Below are 17,026 nucleotides of genomic sequence, written 5' to 3'. Positions count from 1 at the left end.
CTCTGAAGCATTGAAAACTGTTGTTGATACGGTGAGTCAAAGCAGTGTTTGTGAATGTAAAAAGGTTCTTGCAATCAATTTAATTATTAAGTTACTTCTTTTCTTCATATATTATTTTTTGTTTAACAGTAAAGACAGAAAGGAAACATGGGTCGAGGGCACAGGGAACAACATTATGCAGAGCGGATGTCTTCACATTTTCAAAATTAAGAAAGTTGTTCCTTTTCACTTACTGTTTTCCTCATCATCAGTGCTGATATGGAAATAGTAGCTTATACATATTTTTCAATTACTTAAAGCAAGTTCAAACGTCCGCAAACAATACCTGGCATTCAAATTAATGCATCTACAGTTATGCAGCCCTCCAGAACACAAGGTGGCACTAATGACTTAATTCAGTTTCTTTGCAAACTGAAACACGCATGCGCAAAGTTTGCAGAAGTTTGGCCCGTGGTCCATACAGCTTCAGGTAAATATAATTGCCGCTACTCTAAAGTTTTACTAATTCAATGAGCGCTGGCTTTTTGCAGCCTTTAACCGGAGAGCATGGTCACATATTCCGTCCTACAAAATATTCGCGTCGTTTCCCATTCACTTCTATTAAAGCCCAACTTTTAAAAGTCAACCTTCATTTTATGATAATTGCTTTCGTAATAATATCCAGGTTAAACCGATTGAACGTGCATGGAGGTGAAGTCTCCAGAATAACGGGAAGTTCCCTTCAAAATCATGTTTCCCTCGTCCTCATTATGTTTGAAAACGTATGTTTCATCAATTATGGTGATTAGAAACCATCAACGAGAGATGTACAATTTGATTATAAAACACCATCTACAAATCTAATAAGCTACAAAAATATCAACTTTATATTTTGTGAGTTATTGATGAAATCAAACACCTGTGGGACAGAATGATGGGATAACACTTTGCACATATGCAAGACACAATTTAACAATTTGACATGTGAGCTATTTCCCACACAGTTTAACACCGTTGGTCACCCGACAGCATGGCCACTTACCTGGTCTCCATTTATTGTTAAACTGCTGGAACCGTGGTTAGTATGCGCTAGCAGTTCAGGTAGCGTTAGCTATATTAGCTCCAATTGTACCGCGCTGTCCTAGATACTGCTTTCAAGCCTGTTTTTGCCCCGGTAACTATGGTAACCCCTCCGACACGCGAGAAAAAGGGCGTCTTCTCTGACGTGCTAAACTAGTTAGCCATATGGCTAACTAGTTTAGCTCGAAAAAAGCTCCCCCCCGAAAGCCACTGCACCTTAAAGCCAAACCTCGGGCTAAAAAAAACACGGATTGCCTGTAGACACGTGTATATCTCGCGTGGAAGCGTTCTGTTCTAAATGACAAAAAAGCTCGTCAATGGATTGGAATATGAATAAAGATTTAAAAAAAAAAAAAACATCAGCAACTAGTCTAAATTACTAAGACTACTAAAACCATACTTTGTTCCGCTTTGCTCCACACGACTCAAATGACCCATCACAACATGACATGTTCCTTTAAATAAAGTTATAAAAAACCACAATTAAGCTCTACAATGAACGGACAAATCCTGGACTGACCAAAATGTCTTCTTTTTAATTTTATTTAAAAAAATTTTTTAGTACATTATCACACTCACCTAATAAACATGCAACTGAGTGTATGTCCCTAAATCTGAAAATCTGTGAGAAGACAGTTTGCAAATAATCTACAATAATGAGTCTTGTCAATACAAAATTATGTAAAAGAACTGTTGTTTTTGTTGTTGTTGTTTTTTAAATCAGCACCGAGATGGAACTGCAGCTTCCACCTCATGAGGGAGAGGAGCTCTCCGTGGTCGACATGCACACAGGTGGAGAGCCTTTGCGGATCGTCCACAGCGGCTACCCGGAGGTCAAAGGGGACAGTGTGCTGTCCAAACGTCGTTATGTCAGGGAACATCTGGATCACCTCAGGAGGGTGCTGATGTACGAGCCGCGGGGACACTACGACATGTACGGAGCCCTGGTCGTGGACAGCGAGGTACCTGAGGCGGATCTGGGGGTGCTGTTCATGCACAACGAGGGGTACAGCACCATGTGTGGACACGCAGTCATCGCACTGGGGCGCTTCGCTGTGGACTACAAACTGGTGAAAGAACCCCAGTCACCAGAGACTCAAGTGAACATCCACTGTCCCTGTGGTCTGGTGAAGGCGTTTGTCGAGTACTCTGATGGTAAAACGGGAGGAGTGAGGTTTCTCAGTGTGCCAGCGTTTGCATTTGCTACAGGTAGGACACTCACCCTGAAGAAACCAGACTGTTTTCAGGTGTTTTTCTATTCCGCAGGACTTACTAAATTACTTTTCACCAGATGTGAAGGTGACGGTGGAAAGGTTGGGTGAGGTGACGCTTGACATCAGCTATGGAGGAGCCTTCTACGCCTTTGTAGACGCCCAGAGGTTTGGCCTTGATGTGACCAAGTCCAGGACTCGAGATCTGGTGGATGCAGCCACAGCAGTGACCAATGCTGTCAAACGTCAGGTAAGAAGTTAATTGTGTTAAATTACTACACATAGTATTCTCAGTGCAGATGCAGAAACATTTTTTTCTAATATAGAATGTGGCACTAATAAATACAATGACATCTATAATTTTGGTTTTGTGGAAGGCACACAGTGTGAAGAAAGTGGAATAAAGAGCATTTTTTAGGGTTGGACACCCCTATCTTTACAATATAGGCTTGTCGGGTGAAGATTTTTCCCATTTTTCAAATTTGCATTTGTCTCACATTTCTGTTAAAAGGCTTGTGCAGGTTGTATTTAAATTGTTTTTGTAAGAAATAATTTTGGGTGATGAGGCCTGGATCGCAGTCAGTGTTCCTTCAGTGGGATTGAGGATGGGGATTTGTGCAATTTAGTTCTTCCAAACCAAACTGGGAGAAAACATCTGAAATAGCCCAAGACAGAAATCTATATATGTAAAAGGGGCTCTCTGCACACTTTGCCCACGTTGCCTTTGTTGATTTCATCTACCTTACCTAGGTAAAGTTGCACCACCCAACCAGTGATGATCTGGCCTTCCTCTATGGCACCATCCTCACAGACGGCAAAGATAATTACTCGTCCGATCCCACCGCCAATATCTGTGTGTTTGCTGAAGCACAGGTACTTTACGGACACCTTGTCATTTGACACTTTGAGGAGGAGAGCTATCTGAAACCTGGCTTGACATGGTTCAAACGTGTTCTCAGGTGGACCGGAGCCCCACTGGTTCTGGTGTTACAGCCCGAGTGGCTCTCCAGTATCACAAAGGTCTCATCCAGCTGAACCAGACCAGGACGTTTCAGAGTGGAGCCACTGAGTCCCAGTTCACAGGGAAAGCTGTTGAGGTACCAGTTTTCTTCCGTACTTACTTACAAACTTCTGTTCACAGAGCCACGTTTGTGATTCTCTTTTGCGTTTCTGTTCAGGAGACCAAGTGTGGGGACTTCAAGGCTGTAGTGGTGGAAGTTGCCGGCAGAGCTTTTTACACCGGGGTTTCACGCTTTGTGCAGGAGCCAGATGACAAGCTGACGCATGGTTTTCTCCTGAAATGAGCCTCAATTACAGGTTGTGGTATCAAATATGGTTGTAAATAAAAAGTACTTTAAACATGTCATAAAGTGCGTTTGTAGCTTAAACTATAGAAACTCCCTAAGCGCTCCAAGAAGAGCATTGGCTATGTAATAAACGGTATTAACATGTTCTGTTGTTTTTTCTGTGTAATTATGGCCTGTGCACAACCACTGACTCATTAGGTTAGAAACAGACAAATATGCACTGCTGTTCACTGCCTGGACTTTTCCCTTGCAACGTGATGACCTCAGTCTTATTAAACACATGTATGTACTATTTTGTTTAGATTTCACGGTGGGTAAAATTATCCACCATTCATGAGGACTTACCTGGTTTAAAAAGTAATTTGGATTTGAATTAAATGTAAGAGGGTGGTGTAGGTCAGGTAGCAGTTACCGTCCACTAGATGGAGCCATGAGTCTGGTGGCAATCGGAGCCTTTTGAAGTTAAATACTTAACCCTTGTGTTGTCTTCCGATCAACCATGCAACCAATGCATTTTTGGTTGTCTTTTTTGACACTTTTCTTGCTTTCTCCGATGTTTTTAAAGCTTTCCCCAACATTTCTGTCACTTTTTTCAACGTTCTTTTATTAACAAAAAATCTTAAAATGCTACAAAATTGAAAAAACCCACCAAATTCAATGATAGTACTGAACTGATCATTTGTTTTACTCGCAAAGAGCATTGTATGGAACCATCCCCATTATTTTTGTCGACAATTTGGTTTAAAGAAATCCAAATTTCTGATAAACTTTTTGAAAATGGGTCAAATTCGACCTGAGGACAACAGGAGGGTTAAGAAACAGAAAAAAGGATGGAAGATTTTTTTTTTATGTCCACCTATTACTATTTGACTAATTGACTAATTCCAGTGGTTGTGCTAATAGCTGACTACAAAAACTCATAATTGTTCTCTCCCATTTATTATCATCAGGTCATTGTACAATGGAAGGCAATATTTAAATTATAAAAAGTCCAATGGAGGTGTTTGGCACTGGATGGATTCACGCAGCTGAGTGGAAAATTTTTAATCAAAAGGTTTCACGTCATGTGATGTTTAATACAACAATGAAAACATCACATGTGAAATCAGTTCTTTTGTTTTTGCCGTGTAAATCCAGCCAGTGTACAGAAAACATATTTTGTCTATTCAATAGAAACGTAAAGGAGGACACTCCCTTCAGACAGGAAAAGCAAGTTTATTGCATCCACTGGGTACTGTTTTGATGGCATTTAGCATAGTAATTATGACTTTATATGTGCATGTGTAACAAGCACGCAACCGTATATATAGATATATGTAATCTATGACACGAGTGTCCACACTTGTTGAGAAATTGCAGACTAGGCCCAGGCCTTAAAGAGTACCCACTCAACAATTAAAACAACAGCGTTAAGGCCAGCTCTTAACAGGAAAAAGTTCAAATAAAACATACAGTGATCAGATATATAAATGCTGCACGTCAATAATGAATAGAAAAGAAACTTGCCGCCAAAACCACGTCCGTCTACAACGCAGTGTCTCAGTTCTGTGATGCTTCTGACTGCAGGAAAACAGCAGCGTTAAGAGGAAGTTCAGATTCAGTCTTTCTCCAAAAAGTTATCTCTCAGACAACTGAAAGCAGCCTCTCTCAATCTATGAAATCAGTCCGTACAAAATGGCCCCTTGTGTTTTTACTGGAATCCTCTTCCTGTTTGGATCGAGCATCAAGCCCTAAAGGAGTCTGCTGGCTGCACGTTTCACTCTGTGCATAGATTCTGACGTACAAAAACAGCACAGAACGCTTCCTATCAAACAAGCGTGAGCATCTCTTAGACCTGGAAACTTTCCTCCAGCGAAGAAAACATCTTGCTCTTGCACAACTTTTTTTTTTTTTTTTTTTTTACATTTCATTTTACCAAACTGATCCTCCAGGGGGAATGATCTAGATTTAGTCGTTAGGAACAACCTTTGGCATCGGCTTCGTTTAACATCAAAATCTCGGGATGAAAGGTCTGTGTTTTGTGGCCGAGCTGGGTGGGAATGGAGGAGGGTGCAGAGGAATGTGCGTGTCAGTTCGACCCAGAGGTTTAACTAATGATGAGCAGGAGGTGGGCGAGCCAGACCAGAGTGAGGACCTCAACCCCGCTTAGAAGTTGAGCTTCGTGACCGGTCGCTCTCTGCCCGCGTCGGTGGTCTGGCTGTTGATGCGCTTGCGGTTGCGTTTCATCTTGGACAAGTCCTTGTCGAAGACCTCGCCTGATCGCAGCGCTGACACCAAGTCGTCAAACTCGCCGCCGTCGTCCTCTCCGTTGGCCTTCGCTTTCCGGGCCTTTCGCTCCTTCTCCCTCTGCTCTTTTAGCTGGGGACACAGAAACAAAAAGTTAGTATTAAAAAAAAATAAAAAATAGAATTCCATCTGAATTCTTTAACTATTGCATCAAAGAAGTAGTTATTTGATGCAAGAGTCTTGTCAAGAGTTAGATGAGAAGATACCCCTCTCATGTAGTAGCATGGTATTGATCTTCTGAACACTGGGCAAGAAATATATTTCCCTAAACAAACTATTTCTTTCTACTTTTCATTTGTGAAAGGAAGATTGATTTTTCTATAATATTTTCGATTATAGTCCATAGTTAAATATTGTAAATGTTTTATAAAAAAAAAAAAAAAGGTGGTTGTTTTTGTCAAGAATCATATGGAAACGGAACGATCACGCACCTGAGCTTCCATTTTGGCCCTGCGCTCCTCCTCCTCTTTGCGTTTCCGAATATTCTCGTTCTCCTGCTGAGCTTCAGCGAACGACTGCAGGAACTGGTCAAAGATGCCAAAGAACTCATCTGGCTGTATCTTACCGGCGTCCTCACCAAAGTGCTTTACTGCCTTCTGGAACTGTGGGACCAAAGAGAAGGGGGCACACAGGGATTAGATTTACAGCAGGACACAGCGGAACCATGTTTTACTCCGTCTTTGACGGTTTTACAGGAGACTCATTAGATACTCAGCTCTTTGAAATAAGAACAGGGTACCAGTAGTCGGGCTTTGAAGCCCGTGTTAACCCAGATCTGACCGGCTACTGATTACAGCACAGGCCAGAGACCGGAGCCAGTGCCCAAATTAAGGCAACGTGTTAGTTTAGTGTTTTTCCCAGTAAGTTAAGAAAGAGAACATCCAGATGTGCAATCATGCTAAGAACATGTAAGATGTGTGGAGATCTGTCCATGACACGCAAACTCTATCAGGCGGGTCGAAGATGCATTTAACCTGCTGAAATTATTTGTAATCTGTCAAATTAATAGTTTATTAATCTCTTTCTTTTCTTTACATCTTGGTATTCTGCAACAGTTTCATTATATGCACTGAGTCACACAAAGCAGATGCACGGGTGTGTTTAAAGGGACAGCATGTTCTCTGGTTCCCAATCATGAACACAAGAGGACCAGTGTGGGACAACGTAAATGATTTACAGAAACTAATGGTAACCATGTGACCAATGGGTCAATGTAGCACAGCACTATGGGCAAAAAACCATGCTTGAGGTAAAAGAACTCTGCACTAAATGTGGACAGACTCATAAATCTCATTTTAGGGTGTCAGGCACTCCCTAGAAAGGTGAATATGCTCAGGTTTCTGGTAGTAAAAAGCCCATTTTTGAAATGGCTGCAAAATCCAGCGTTGTTTCCACTTTTGCTTTGTACTTCACAATGCCAATATGGAAGGGCTCATTTGGTTGGCTTCTAATTTCCATAAGGGCCACCTGCACTAAAATGCAACATTAAGTTTCTTTTGATAAAAACATTCATGAAATAAAATAGGTCAAACATTATTGTGTAAAATAATATGCTCCGCCTGTTCCTGGTTTTCTCTCTTGACCTGCACACATGGCAACGAGCAAGCGGACCAATAAAGCGTCAGAGGTGCTGCGCCAGGAAGCAGAAACACTTTGCTCCTGCTGTTAGCTTTCTTACAAAGGTGACTGGTGATGTCAGTGAGGCACGTAAAAAAAGCTGCACCCAGAGGAGATTAAATGCAAGCTTTCAGTGTCTACAAGTGACAGTGGTGCTGCGCGGCCTGCTGAAACGCACACTCAAGTTTTCAGCCACCATGACGTACCAGTTCCTTGGCCTCGGTAAGAGAATCCTCCACGTCAGAGAAGCTGAAGCTGGCCACAGTGATGAACTGACTCACCACCGTCACAAACTTGTCGCCCAGTTCCTGCGGTCGATTCTTCTGGTATTCCAGCTCCTACGAGTGAATGTTATCCATGAGAGGAAATTTAAGTGAAAATGAAAGGACACTAGACCTGCACTGAACATTGTGTAACAGCAGGACCAATACATAAACTCGCAATATGTCATAAATCTTTGTGACTCACACTCTCCACACTTTTCAAGCCGCTGCGCAGGTTGCCTATATCTTTGTCCAGCTCAGTCATGCTGCAAAAAAAGAAGAAAAGTGATATGTGTCATACAAAATGGAAAGCAAACAGGAGATTAAGGCCATGTTCAGACAGCCTGCGTTGTCTGTCTGACAGTAAGGCAAAAACACAATCCTTCCATTCATTTTGAATGTGGATATTGCGTTTAGGGGGAAGACACAAGAAAACGCTGTGAAATAACGGAAACATTGAGATCTATAAATGAACTGATGGGAAACACTAATTGTAAAAAAAAAAGTGTACTTGTGCCTTGTATGGGGGTTTAAGAACACAACAGGACGTCAAACAAATGGGATGGGGTTTTTTATCTGAGTGCCCCTTCAGTTATTCAGCAGGTTCTCCACAGCTCCACCTACTTGACTTTGGCCGCCTCTGACAGACTCTGCAGGTCCTCCTGGAACATCAGGACTTTGGGGTATTTCTTCTCCAGGATGGTGATCAGGTAGTGCAGGAGAGTGATGTTTCTGCAAACAGAGACATACAGGCACACTGAGGCGGACCAACCTTTAAGGACAGTGAACGTGTCAAATGTGCAATATATTGTTTTTATTTAATGCATTCAGCTATAAATGACCATACAGACTTTCACATTCTCTGATCCAGATGTGATTTCTATACATTTCATGCCGTTTTGTTTTTTGTTTTTTTTCCTCAATTGAAAAAAGTTCTTACTTGTCGATACTGGATTTGGTATCGGCAATCTTGTTAAGGGAAGACACCTTGAAGCCGTAAGCATTCCCCCTCTGACCCTTGTTCATGTAGTTTCCAAAGGCCAGCACCACCTCCAAGAGCTGCTTCAAGTTCCTGCTGTGTAAAACCTCCTTAGACGCCCGGCTCAGAGCTGAGATAGGAAAACAAAAGAAATTACACATTTAGAGGTATCTGTCGGATTTTTAACCTAGGTAGCTTGATGAATATAAAAAGGTAGAAATACAAAACATTGACATTTTGACTGTCCAGAGGTGACTACAGGGATGCATCAATGAAAAATACTTTTCTCACTTAACATGAATAGCTTTCCATGGTAGAAAAAAATAGAATACAAATGTAATTTTCAGTTCTTTATGAAAATAAATAAATAAATAAATAAACATGTTTGAGTTAATGTCACTGGTGTATGAAAGTATGAACTTTTCCCACCTTCAACTTTGGGTTTGATCTCAGCTATCCTCTCTGCAAACTTTTTTTTGAAGTATAAAGACTGCAGCCTCTGCTGGTAGTGGTTTATTCTGGACAGGATGGAAAATACATGTAAGAGGAGAACAAAAATAGACTAGGACAATCATTATAAACAGGGAAATCCAACCATTTAGATAAAAGCCACAAACATGGACATTGTGCATAAGCAAAACAAAGCAAACTAAACCACCTGTGTGCTCACTAAATGGCACACATAAAGTTGTGGTAATTTCATTTTAGCTTATAAAGCACTGACTCTGCAGCTAATGGACACCACAGTGACATCTGCCCTCCAAACCATTGACAAACTGACCGACTGTATAATTCTGCATTAAACTAACACAAATACATTTCTATTGTTTTTAAACTGTAGGAGTGTCAGTTGCTTTAGCGGGTCTTACTGTATTTCTGCAGTTAGTGGCTGAGTTGTGGCAAGCTTCCTTTGCTCCTTCTATCTGACAGGACTTTACATTACAACATTACTGTTATTACATTACAGACTATTTATTCACCGACCCAATGAAGAAAAAGTGATTCACACATTCAGCTATTGTTTCCCACGAAGTAGAAACCCATGTGTCATTTCACCTATCTACCCTGACTCAGAGGAAACAATGGCTATTGTTTGTCGGCAGATCTGATCTGCAGAGTGCCGCACGGAGGTGAAGCTGTCAGGTCAGAGGTCAGTATTATATCAGTATTCCTGTTAAGTACAGAATTAAAAAGGTATCAGATGAGAAAGAAAAACTGTAAAGTACCTGCTCATCTCATAGAGGAAGCGGTCTGGTTTTGCCATTCGGTCGAGCTCATGTTTGTGCTCCTCCAGGAGATCCACGTCACTCTTCTCTGGGACAAACTTCAGCAGCTGATGGAACAAAACAGAAAAACTCTTTAATTTACATTTCAAAACTTTCACCTGGATTTGTTTCCTTTTAAATACAGAGGAAGGGTTTGTCAAATTAATTGTTGATGTCATTCACTGGTAGCCAATTAGGGCTAAATCTCTGCTGTCATGCTTTTGCATCTCACTGTCTCTTTCCAATCGCCTAGATGCCAGCCGGGAAGTTCGGTCTGGACTTGTTCTGTTGTGGCGCAACTATGCTCGAACCGGAGCTGTTTGGACCAATCAAATTGTCAGGGCGGGCTTTATACGATGATGGATAAATGATCAACAGTAACGTATTCAACCTCGTCACCAAACAGCGCTTTGGTTGAATTTGTTTACAACAAAGACAACTGCGGCTGGAGAATTGAGAGGTGTCTTTTATAGAAGATGGCGAGAGTGCATTATTTATAAACAGGAACAGAGAACCGTGACAGAGGAATTTTCGATCGGAAAGATGTTTTTGCCAGGAACCAGGAAAGAAATGCCTCTGCACTAAATTGGATAGACCTACAACCAATCAGAGCAACGGAGTATGTACGTCACATACTCCGTTGCACGGGTGTGTTTAAAGGGACAGCATGTTCTCTGGTTCCCAATCATGAACACAAGAGGACCAGTGTGGGACAACGTAAATGATTTACAGAAACTAATGGTAACCATGTGACCAATGGGTCAATGTAGCACAGCACTATGGGCAAAAAACCATGCTTGAGGTAAAAGAACTCTGCACTAAATGTGGACAGACTCATAAATCTCATTTTAGGGTACATACGGAGTATGTACGTCACATACTCCGTTGCTCTGATTGGTTGTAGGTCTATCCAATTTAGTGCAGAGGCATTTCTTTCCTGGTTCGGTTGAAACACGCCCCATAATCACAGCCCAATGGAGCAGTATCAGACTCATAATCTGACTAGAATCTGAGTATGACGACATCAGGCTATCTTTCCACTGCAAACTCAAGAAGATCTTTCCTCACCAAAATATAGCGTTATCAGAGTTGTAGCACATGCCGATGCCTTGCACACTTTTAGCAATAGCTCTGAAAACATTGCTAAATGCTGAAGGTGCTGCTGACAGTCATCAACTTACTCTGCTTTTAGTAAGCAGTCAAAGTGCAATCACTAAATGAGAGCACACTGGATTGATCCGTCAGTACTTGCTGCTGATGGTGTACCTGCTCCAGCATGTCTTTGGGAAGGTCCTCCTGTTCGTCCATGGTTAGAATGGCTCTCTTCATCTCCTCATTTGAAAGCTTCAGCCTGCAGCACAAAACAGATACAGTATGTAAATGCATTACTTTAGCTATCCTTCATATTTGAGACAGCTGTTAGTTTTATTTAAATCTTGATACTCACTTAGACATACTTAATGTACTTAATAAAAAGCTCTGTCAGATCCACTTCAATACATCTTTGCTTGTTTTCTATGTTTGTTTTGTTGTCATCTGTATTTCTTTCTCTACCTTGTGTAGTTTAGTAATATTGACATAATGTTATCTGGTCTGGCAGTTGATAATTATTTTTGTAGATGTGCGTAATAAAGATGGTGTGTAGTGGGTGTGGTTTGTGGGAGAGCCCTGTTTGATTAAGCATTGTGTTTTATACTATTATAGTATTATACAGTATATGATTATTCATTATAGTTCTGTTTAGCTTTTCCTAGTCTCTTAGTGTACAAGTTTTTAAGTCCTCCTCAAGGTGGTGTATCCTCAAAAAAAAAAAAAAATACATTTTAGATCCAGTGGGAAAGAAAATCCATCCGAATGTGTGCTGTGTCAGTAATGTTTTATAAGTGTTGTGATTCAGCATCACAACACTTATGAAACATTACTGACAAACTTACCGCGAGAGCAGGATGTTGCAGTTTTGAGCTCGACGGCCATCAATGACTGACAGCTCCTTGACTTTTTTAGAGCTCAGCGTGTCGTCTTCTGCCTCTTTCTGTGAGCAAAATGATAACGAGGTTAGAGTGCAACAGGTTATTTAACATGCACAAATCAATCTTAGTTACAGTCACTCACAGACACACAACAACAGAAACGACACATGCCCTACAATCCCAAACAAGAGCTGGAAATCCAGTCAAACAGAGGTCTTCACATTCATAAGTACATGCAAACATGACACACAAATGAAAGAGTCAACAGTCTGACAGGTTGTACATTCTGTTGGACACACATTAAGTAAGAAGTTTTGTAGGACATGACGTAAAAACATCAACAAAGTCTGAGTGAATTCACGAAGAGTGACACAAATTCCAGACTGTATATCTACTGTACTGTAATGCACTCACCTGTTTGCTGTTATTGATCATAAAGAAGTCCTAAAATGCAGGCAAGAAGCAGGAAAGATGTCAGCACTCATTAGAATAAGTAAAGCAGCAGTTACGTGATTGCAGCCCATAAAAAACATACAGAAAATTAATCAAGGCTCATTCAGCACTTGGATGGACCATGGATCCGTCAGTAATGAAGTGAGCAGCAGAGAGACATGAGTGGGTGTTCAGTTGATCAATACGTGCTTATAGCTCACATGCTGTGCACATAAGAAAATCAATCGGTCATGTTTCTGTTTCACTAATCAGGCCGACACTGCGGATCTGAATTTACTGAACGTTGTGTCTCTGTGTTTGTGCGGAGAGATCCTTACAGTTAATTCATTTTCAATTTTTTTTTTTTTAAATCTCATTATGTGTGTTGGACATGCTTCTTGACCTGTAGAAAGACATGCACATTCTCTTCTGTTCAACTAATAAAGGCACTACCAATTAAAAATATCTTATAACTAAATTAACTGCAGTCACAAGAAGAAAAAAATAAACGATTCTCAGCAGCTCACTCATGCAATGTCAATCACATATGGCAAAAGGATCAAAACCACAAACAAAAATAGTAAAAGATGATGATTCAAAAAGATGATTCAAGCAAGAAAGTTTGAATAAAAACCCCCAAATCCATCTAGCAATTTCTCCCTTTTCCTTTTCTTTTTTTTTTACTTCAGGTTGACTTGTTGTAAATTATCTGACCTCTTCCCTTCTCCAACTTTGCTTGAGAAATCAAAAGTTGCAAAACAGGAGAAATGTAAAAAATCTCAACACAAGCCAAGTCTAAATTCAGAAAGGGATGGGTTGCATCGTCCTCAGTACCTGCTGTCTCTGATAGGCTGAGAAGGTCTTTTCAATGTCCTCCAGATCCAGGATTTTGAAAACCTTGGCATCGTCCACCTCCATCCACACCGTGCCCTCCAGTTTATTCTGAGCAGAGGACAATAACATATTTGTATCTCATAAACATCAATATATTATTATATTTTCAGGTCTTTTTGTGTCTCCACTATTCTCACCTCAGCTAACTTGGCCCAGTTGAAGGACTTGAGCGCATTGGCTGGCTGGGGAATGTTCTTTCTCTTCAGGGAGGGTCCTAGGGGTGCTCCTGGCGGGGGAGGGATGCCGCCGACGGGTGGTCGTCCGGAAGGAGGTTGGGGTCCACCTGGAGGAGGCGGTGGGGGAGGTGGAGGAGGCATCATGCCCCCAGGAGGCGGAGGGGGAGGTGGGCACATACCACCAAAAGCTGGCAGTGGTGGGGGAGGCAGAGGACCACCGGGGGGACCAGGGGGGAGGGGAGGACCTCCAGGAACGACAGCTGCCTGTCTCTTTAAGGAGAGTAAAACGACAGGGAGATTTTAAATATTACAGATAACACTGGACAGGAGAATACTTGTCATGTAGAATAGCACCAGCACATTCCATTCTTCAAGCTTCTAAAAATCATTCAAGTGAAAGGCCTAACCTGTGATTACGGTTCATTTTAATGGGTCATTAACCAAAAAAGGTTTTTTAATGTATTACTTTTTGTTAGGTAGCTGCTTATTAGTTCCTTTCTTGAACTCCATTTATACTGTAAATAAATGCGTCTTTCTTAATACATATTTCATCATCATTACATTGATAGGACTGGGTAACCAGTACTCTGGCAACATACCAATAATAATAATAGAGGGTAAGTAAAAAGTGTTGCAATTTCAGACAAGCAACAACATAAAGGAACAAACCAATATTCAATGAGATAGAAGTGTTAAATGGTTTCTATTTTTGCATTCTGCCTTTTATCTAGGGCACTGTGTGGGATGATTACAGTTTGTTTAGCCTCTTATGTGAACTTGCCCTGGACCATCCCTGGATGTCAATATCCAACATAATATTCAATCCGGTTTCATTTTAAGGTTATTATAAAGCGACCCGGGGAATAAATAGGACAACATACTGTGCTGAGTTCATGCAGTCGGACGGTAAGTTCGGCCACATGCTGTTTGACATTCTTGTGCTCTGTGCTCTCTTTTTCCAGCTTCTCTTTCATCTTGTTGAGCGTCTGCATCATGTCCTCTTTCTCCTGAGTCTTTGCATCACATTCACGCTCCTTCTTGTCAAACCTCTGCTGCAGCTCGTGGTGCTCTGTGATGGGGAGTCGCAGCCATATGTTCATCATATGGAGTTAACTAAAAACATGACTTTAATTACCAAACTTATCCTATTTCAGGTAAGTCATGTATGGTCTTACAAACCTTTTCTCATTTTCTCTGCCTGCTCTTTCCACTGTTTGACCTCATTTTCATTGACAAGCCTGCAGAGAGGATTACACGTAATGAATAATAACTAAATACAGTGAACAACTCCATTGTTTTCTCTTATCTTACAAAGGGAAACTATTTTTGAGCCAACACTGTTGAGCATGCGCCTTTTTCATTTCTCATCAAACACAACATTGTTCTACATTCTTCAGTCTGGCAGCCGAGTCATCTGTTCCATGTACTCATTCAGTCTGTTTCAGAGGAAATCAGAGTACTCACATCCGGACAACGTTCTTCACGTTAAAGTTCTCCAGTGGTGTGACGTCGGGGTCGTGACCTTTGTCATTCTGCAAGACAATCTGCTGGACGATCCGATCCAGCAGCAGCCAGTACTGCACCGTGTTACCACTTCTCTTGTCTGAGGAGAGAGGGAGAAATAGTTTCCCATTAGCCTGTTAGCCTCAGCTATTACGATTAGTATCTCCATTAGTGTCTCAGAAATTACAGGCTGAAGTTGGATCTACAGTGGCTGTTTAATCATGATGAAATAAAGGACTGATTTCCAAAATGAGTTTGTTAATGCTCATAACTGAGGAACCAAAGAGAGGCACTATATTTACAGGTAACAAGCCGGTGAGATGTATTTGGTACTGGTGAGACTGCATTCATCATGGAGCACAACAAGTTTGCTGTTGTGTTGTTATTTGTCTTGAAAACCTTTTAAACACACACAGATGCATTACTATGTGAAGGCATCATTTTATAGTTTTTTACCATGATAAATTGTTCAATGCATCACATCATATTCAGTGATATTATCTTTTTTTCTCTTTCTATTTGAGTACCACCAGAGGCTTGCACTTTATTAACTCTTATGCATGATCGCAACACTCATTTTAGCAGCTGAAGTGTTAATTATACTCTAAATGCTGTAGTAAAGTCACTGGGGGTCTCATTAAAAAGCCACTTAAAAGGGAAGGTTAGCATTGAAGAAAAAGGATACTGCGTCCGTTTGGTGGCTCTTTGTTTTCAAGACAAATGACATGGGAAATGCATTTTTTTTTTTTTAGGGTGGTGAAAAATAGGTTAACAAAACCAAATAGCCAACAACGGTCTCATTTGAGTAAGTTGAGTATTCAGTTTGGCTTGGAATGTGCTTATCCAATTTCTGGACTGACTAATCTTGACAAAGTCAACATCCTTATCTTTCTGGCCAGAAACCAGAAGGTACCGGATGCACTGTGTATTTTGTGGGAGTAATACTACTACTTTGTTTGGAGCCTCATTATTTTTCTGGGTTTTTTCCTTGCATAAGAGGATTTTTGGTGCCGCCCAAGAGGTTTTAGCCAGCGCTAAAGAAAAATCACCAGCGCCAAAATGTCTTTTGACTTTCAGCCGTCAACTGCGCTCTCATCCACAGCGGCTACTATATACACATGCGGCTGGCGCTAATAAGCCTGCTAAACTGCACTGTTTTGAGTGAAAGTCGGAATTTATTGAATGGAAGTCTGAAATATTTAATAAAAGTCTGAATATATTGAATGAAAGTCAAACTTTCATTCAATATATTCAAGGTGTATTCAATGTATTCAGACATTCATTCAATATATTCAAACTTTACATATAATATATAATAATTTCCTAATAATTAATTTTTTCCACCCCGAAACTTACCAGCTTTAATCACATTTTACAGCACAGAAGATTTTGAACTGTAACTTAAATTGACAATATTTGTTAAAACATCTTATAGTTTGCAGCCCTGTAATAAATTATGAAAGAAACACTCACGTGGCATGAGGAGACAGTGATGCAGGACAGACATAAAGTGCGGGTGTGCATCAGTGTGGTTCATCTTTTTGCGAATGAGATCAAAAACTTGGGTGGCACTTTTAGTGTCTATATGTACCTGGAGGAGAAGAAGTGAAACAACCCTGTGAATATCTCCTGCTAAATATTTAACATTCACAAATAATGTAAGAATAATGTCAGGAAGTTAGAGTTTTTTTCTTCTCCGTACCGACTCAAACCGTTTTGACAAAGCCAGCTCATCCTCATTCCGCAGCATCTCAAAGTAGTCTAAATGCCTGAGAGTGTGAGAAGAAAGAGACAAGATTAGGGAGACAGCCTGCAAATGTGATGCACTTATATACTTTAAGTTTTACTTAGCAAGATCTATCTGGAAAGTAGTGATGAAATACTGTTTTTACGGTTTTCTGTGTAAGAATAAGCTTTTTTTTTTAAGCATGGCTAAAAAAAGTGAAAGGTTTTATTGACGTGTAAATTCAGAAAAATGTTTTTGTTAATCTTACTCTTCCATTAATTTGGAAGAGTAAGATTAACAAAACATTTCAACAAAGCTTATTCTCTGATTTCATGTTG

General features: G+C 40.6%; 2 protein-coding genes across 5 annotated transcripts in view; one reads left to right on the top strand and one right to left on the bottom strand.

The window, feature by feature from the left end:
* Positions 1-432: 432 nt before the first annotated feature.
* On the top strand, positions 433-3,878 carry l3hypdh (trans-L-3-hydroxyproline dehydratase). The gene is made up of 6 exons (XM_032543456.1): positions 433-469; positions 1,784-2,268; positions 2,351-2,520; positions 3,021-3,143; positions 3,230-3,367; positions 3,449-3,878. Exons 2-6 carry the CDS (start codon positions 1,791-1,793, stop codon positions 3,572-3,574), a joined length of 1,035 nt encoding a protein of 344 aa, XP_032399347.1. The 5' UTR covers positions 433-469; positions 1,784-1,790; the 3' UTR covers positions 3,575-3,878.
* Positions 3,879-4,686: 808 nt separating this feature from the next.
* daam1b (dishevelled associated activator of morphogenesis 1b) overlaps positions 4,687-17,026 on the bottom strand; it is a 49,293-nt gene continuing 36,953 nt past the window's right edge. For 3 of the 4 annotated variants that reach the window (XM_032543453.1, XM_032543452.1, XM_032543454.1), the window contains exons 9-26: positions 16,665-16,731; positions 16,436-16,553; positions 14,924-15,062; positions 14,639-14,697; positions 14,341-14,528; positions 13,421-13,729; positions 13,224-13,331; positions 12,372-12,401; positions 11,922-12,019; positions 11,254-11,338; positions 9,949-10,055; positions 9,152-9,240; positions 8,684-8,852; positions 8,368-8,475; positions 7,949-8,009; positions 7,687-7,818; positions 6,295-6,465; positions 4,687-5,935 (exon numbers count right to left, since the gene is read on the bottom strand). In XM_032543453.1, coding sequence (XP_032399344.1) covers positions 5,723-5,935; positions 6,295-6,465; positions 7,687-7,818; positions 7,949-8,009; positions 8,368-8,475; positions 8,684-8,852; positions 9,152-9,240; positions 9,949-10,055; positions 11,254-11,338; positions 11,922-12,019; positions 12,372-12,401; positions 13,224-13,331; positions 13,421-13,729; positions 14,341-14,528; positions 14,639-14,697; positions 14,924-15,062; positions 16,436-16,553; positions 16,665-16,731 — 2,251 coding nt within the window. In that variant the 3' untranslated portion in view covers positions 4,687-5,722. The remainder of the gene's footprint in view (positions 5,936-6,294; positions 6,466-7,686; positions 7,819-7,948; positions 8,010-8,367; positions 8,476-8,683; positions 8,853-9,151; positions 9,241-9,948; positions 10,056-11,253; positions 11,339-11,921; positions 12,020-12,371; positions 12,402-13,223; positions 13,332-13,420; positions 13,730-14,340; positions 14,529-14,638; positions 14,698-14,923; positions 15,063-16,435; positions 16,554-16,664; positions 16,732-17,026) is intronic. The other variant, XM_032543455.1, reaches the window with a different exon arrangement.

Source organism: Etheostoma spectabile, chromosome 18 (genome assembly GCF_008692095.1).
Source record: "Etheostoma spectabile isolate EspeVRDwgs_2016 chromosome 18, UIUC_Espe_1.0, whole genome shotgun sequence".
Taxonomy (NCBI): domain Eukaryota; kingdom Metazoa; phylum Chordata; class Actinopteri; order Perciformes; family Percidae; genus Etheostoma; species Etheostoma spectabile.
The sequence above is the reverse complement of the archived record's forward strand: the minus strand, read 5'-3'. Positions and strand labels throughout refer to the sequence as shown.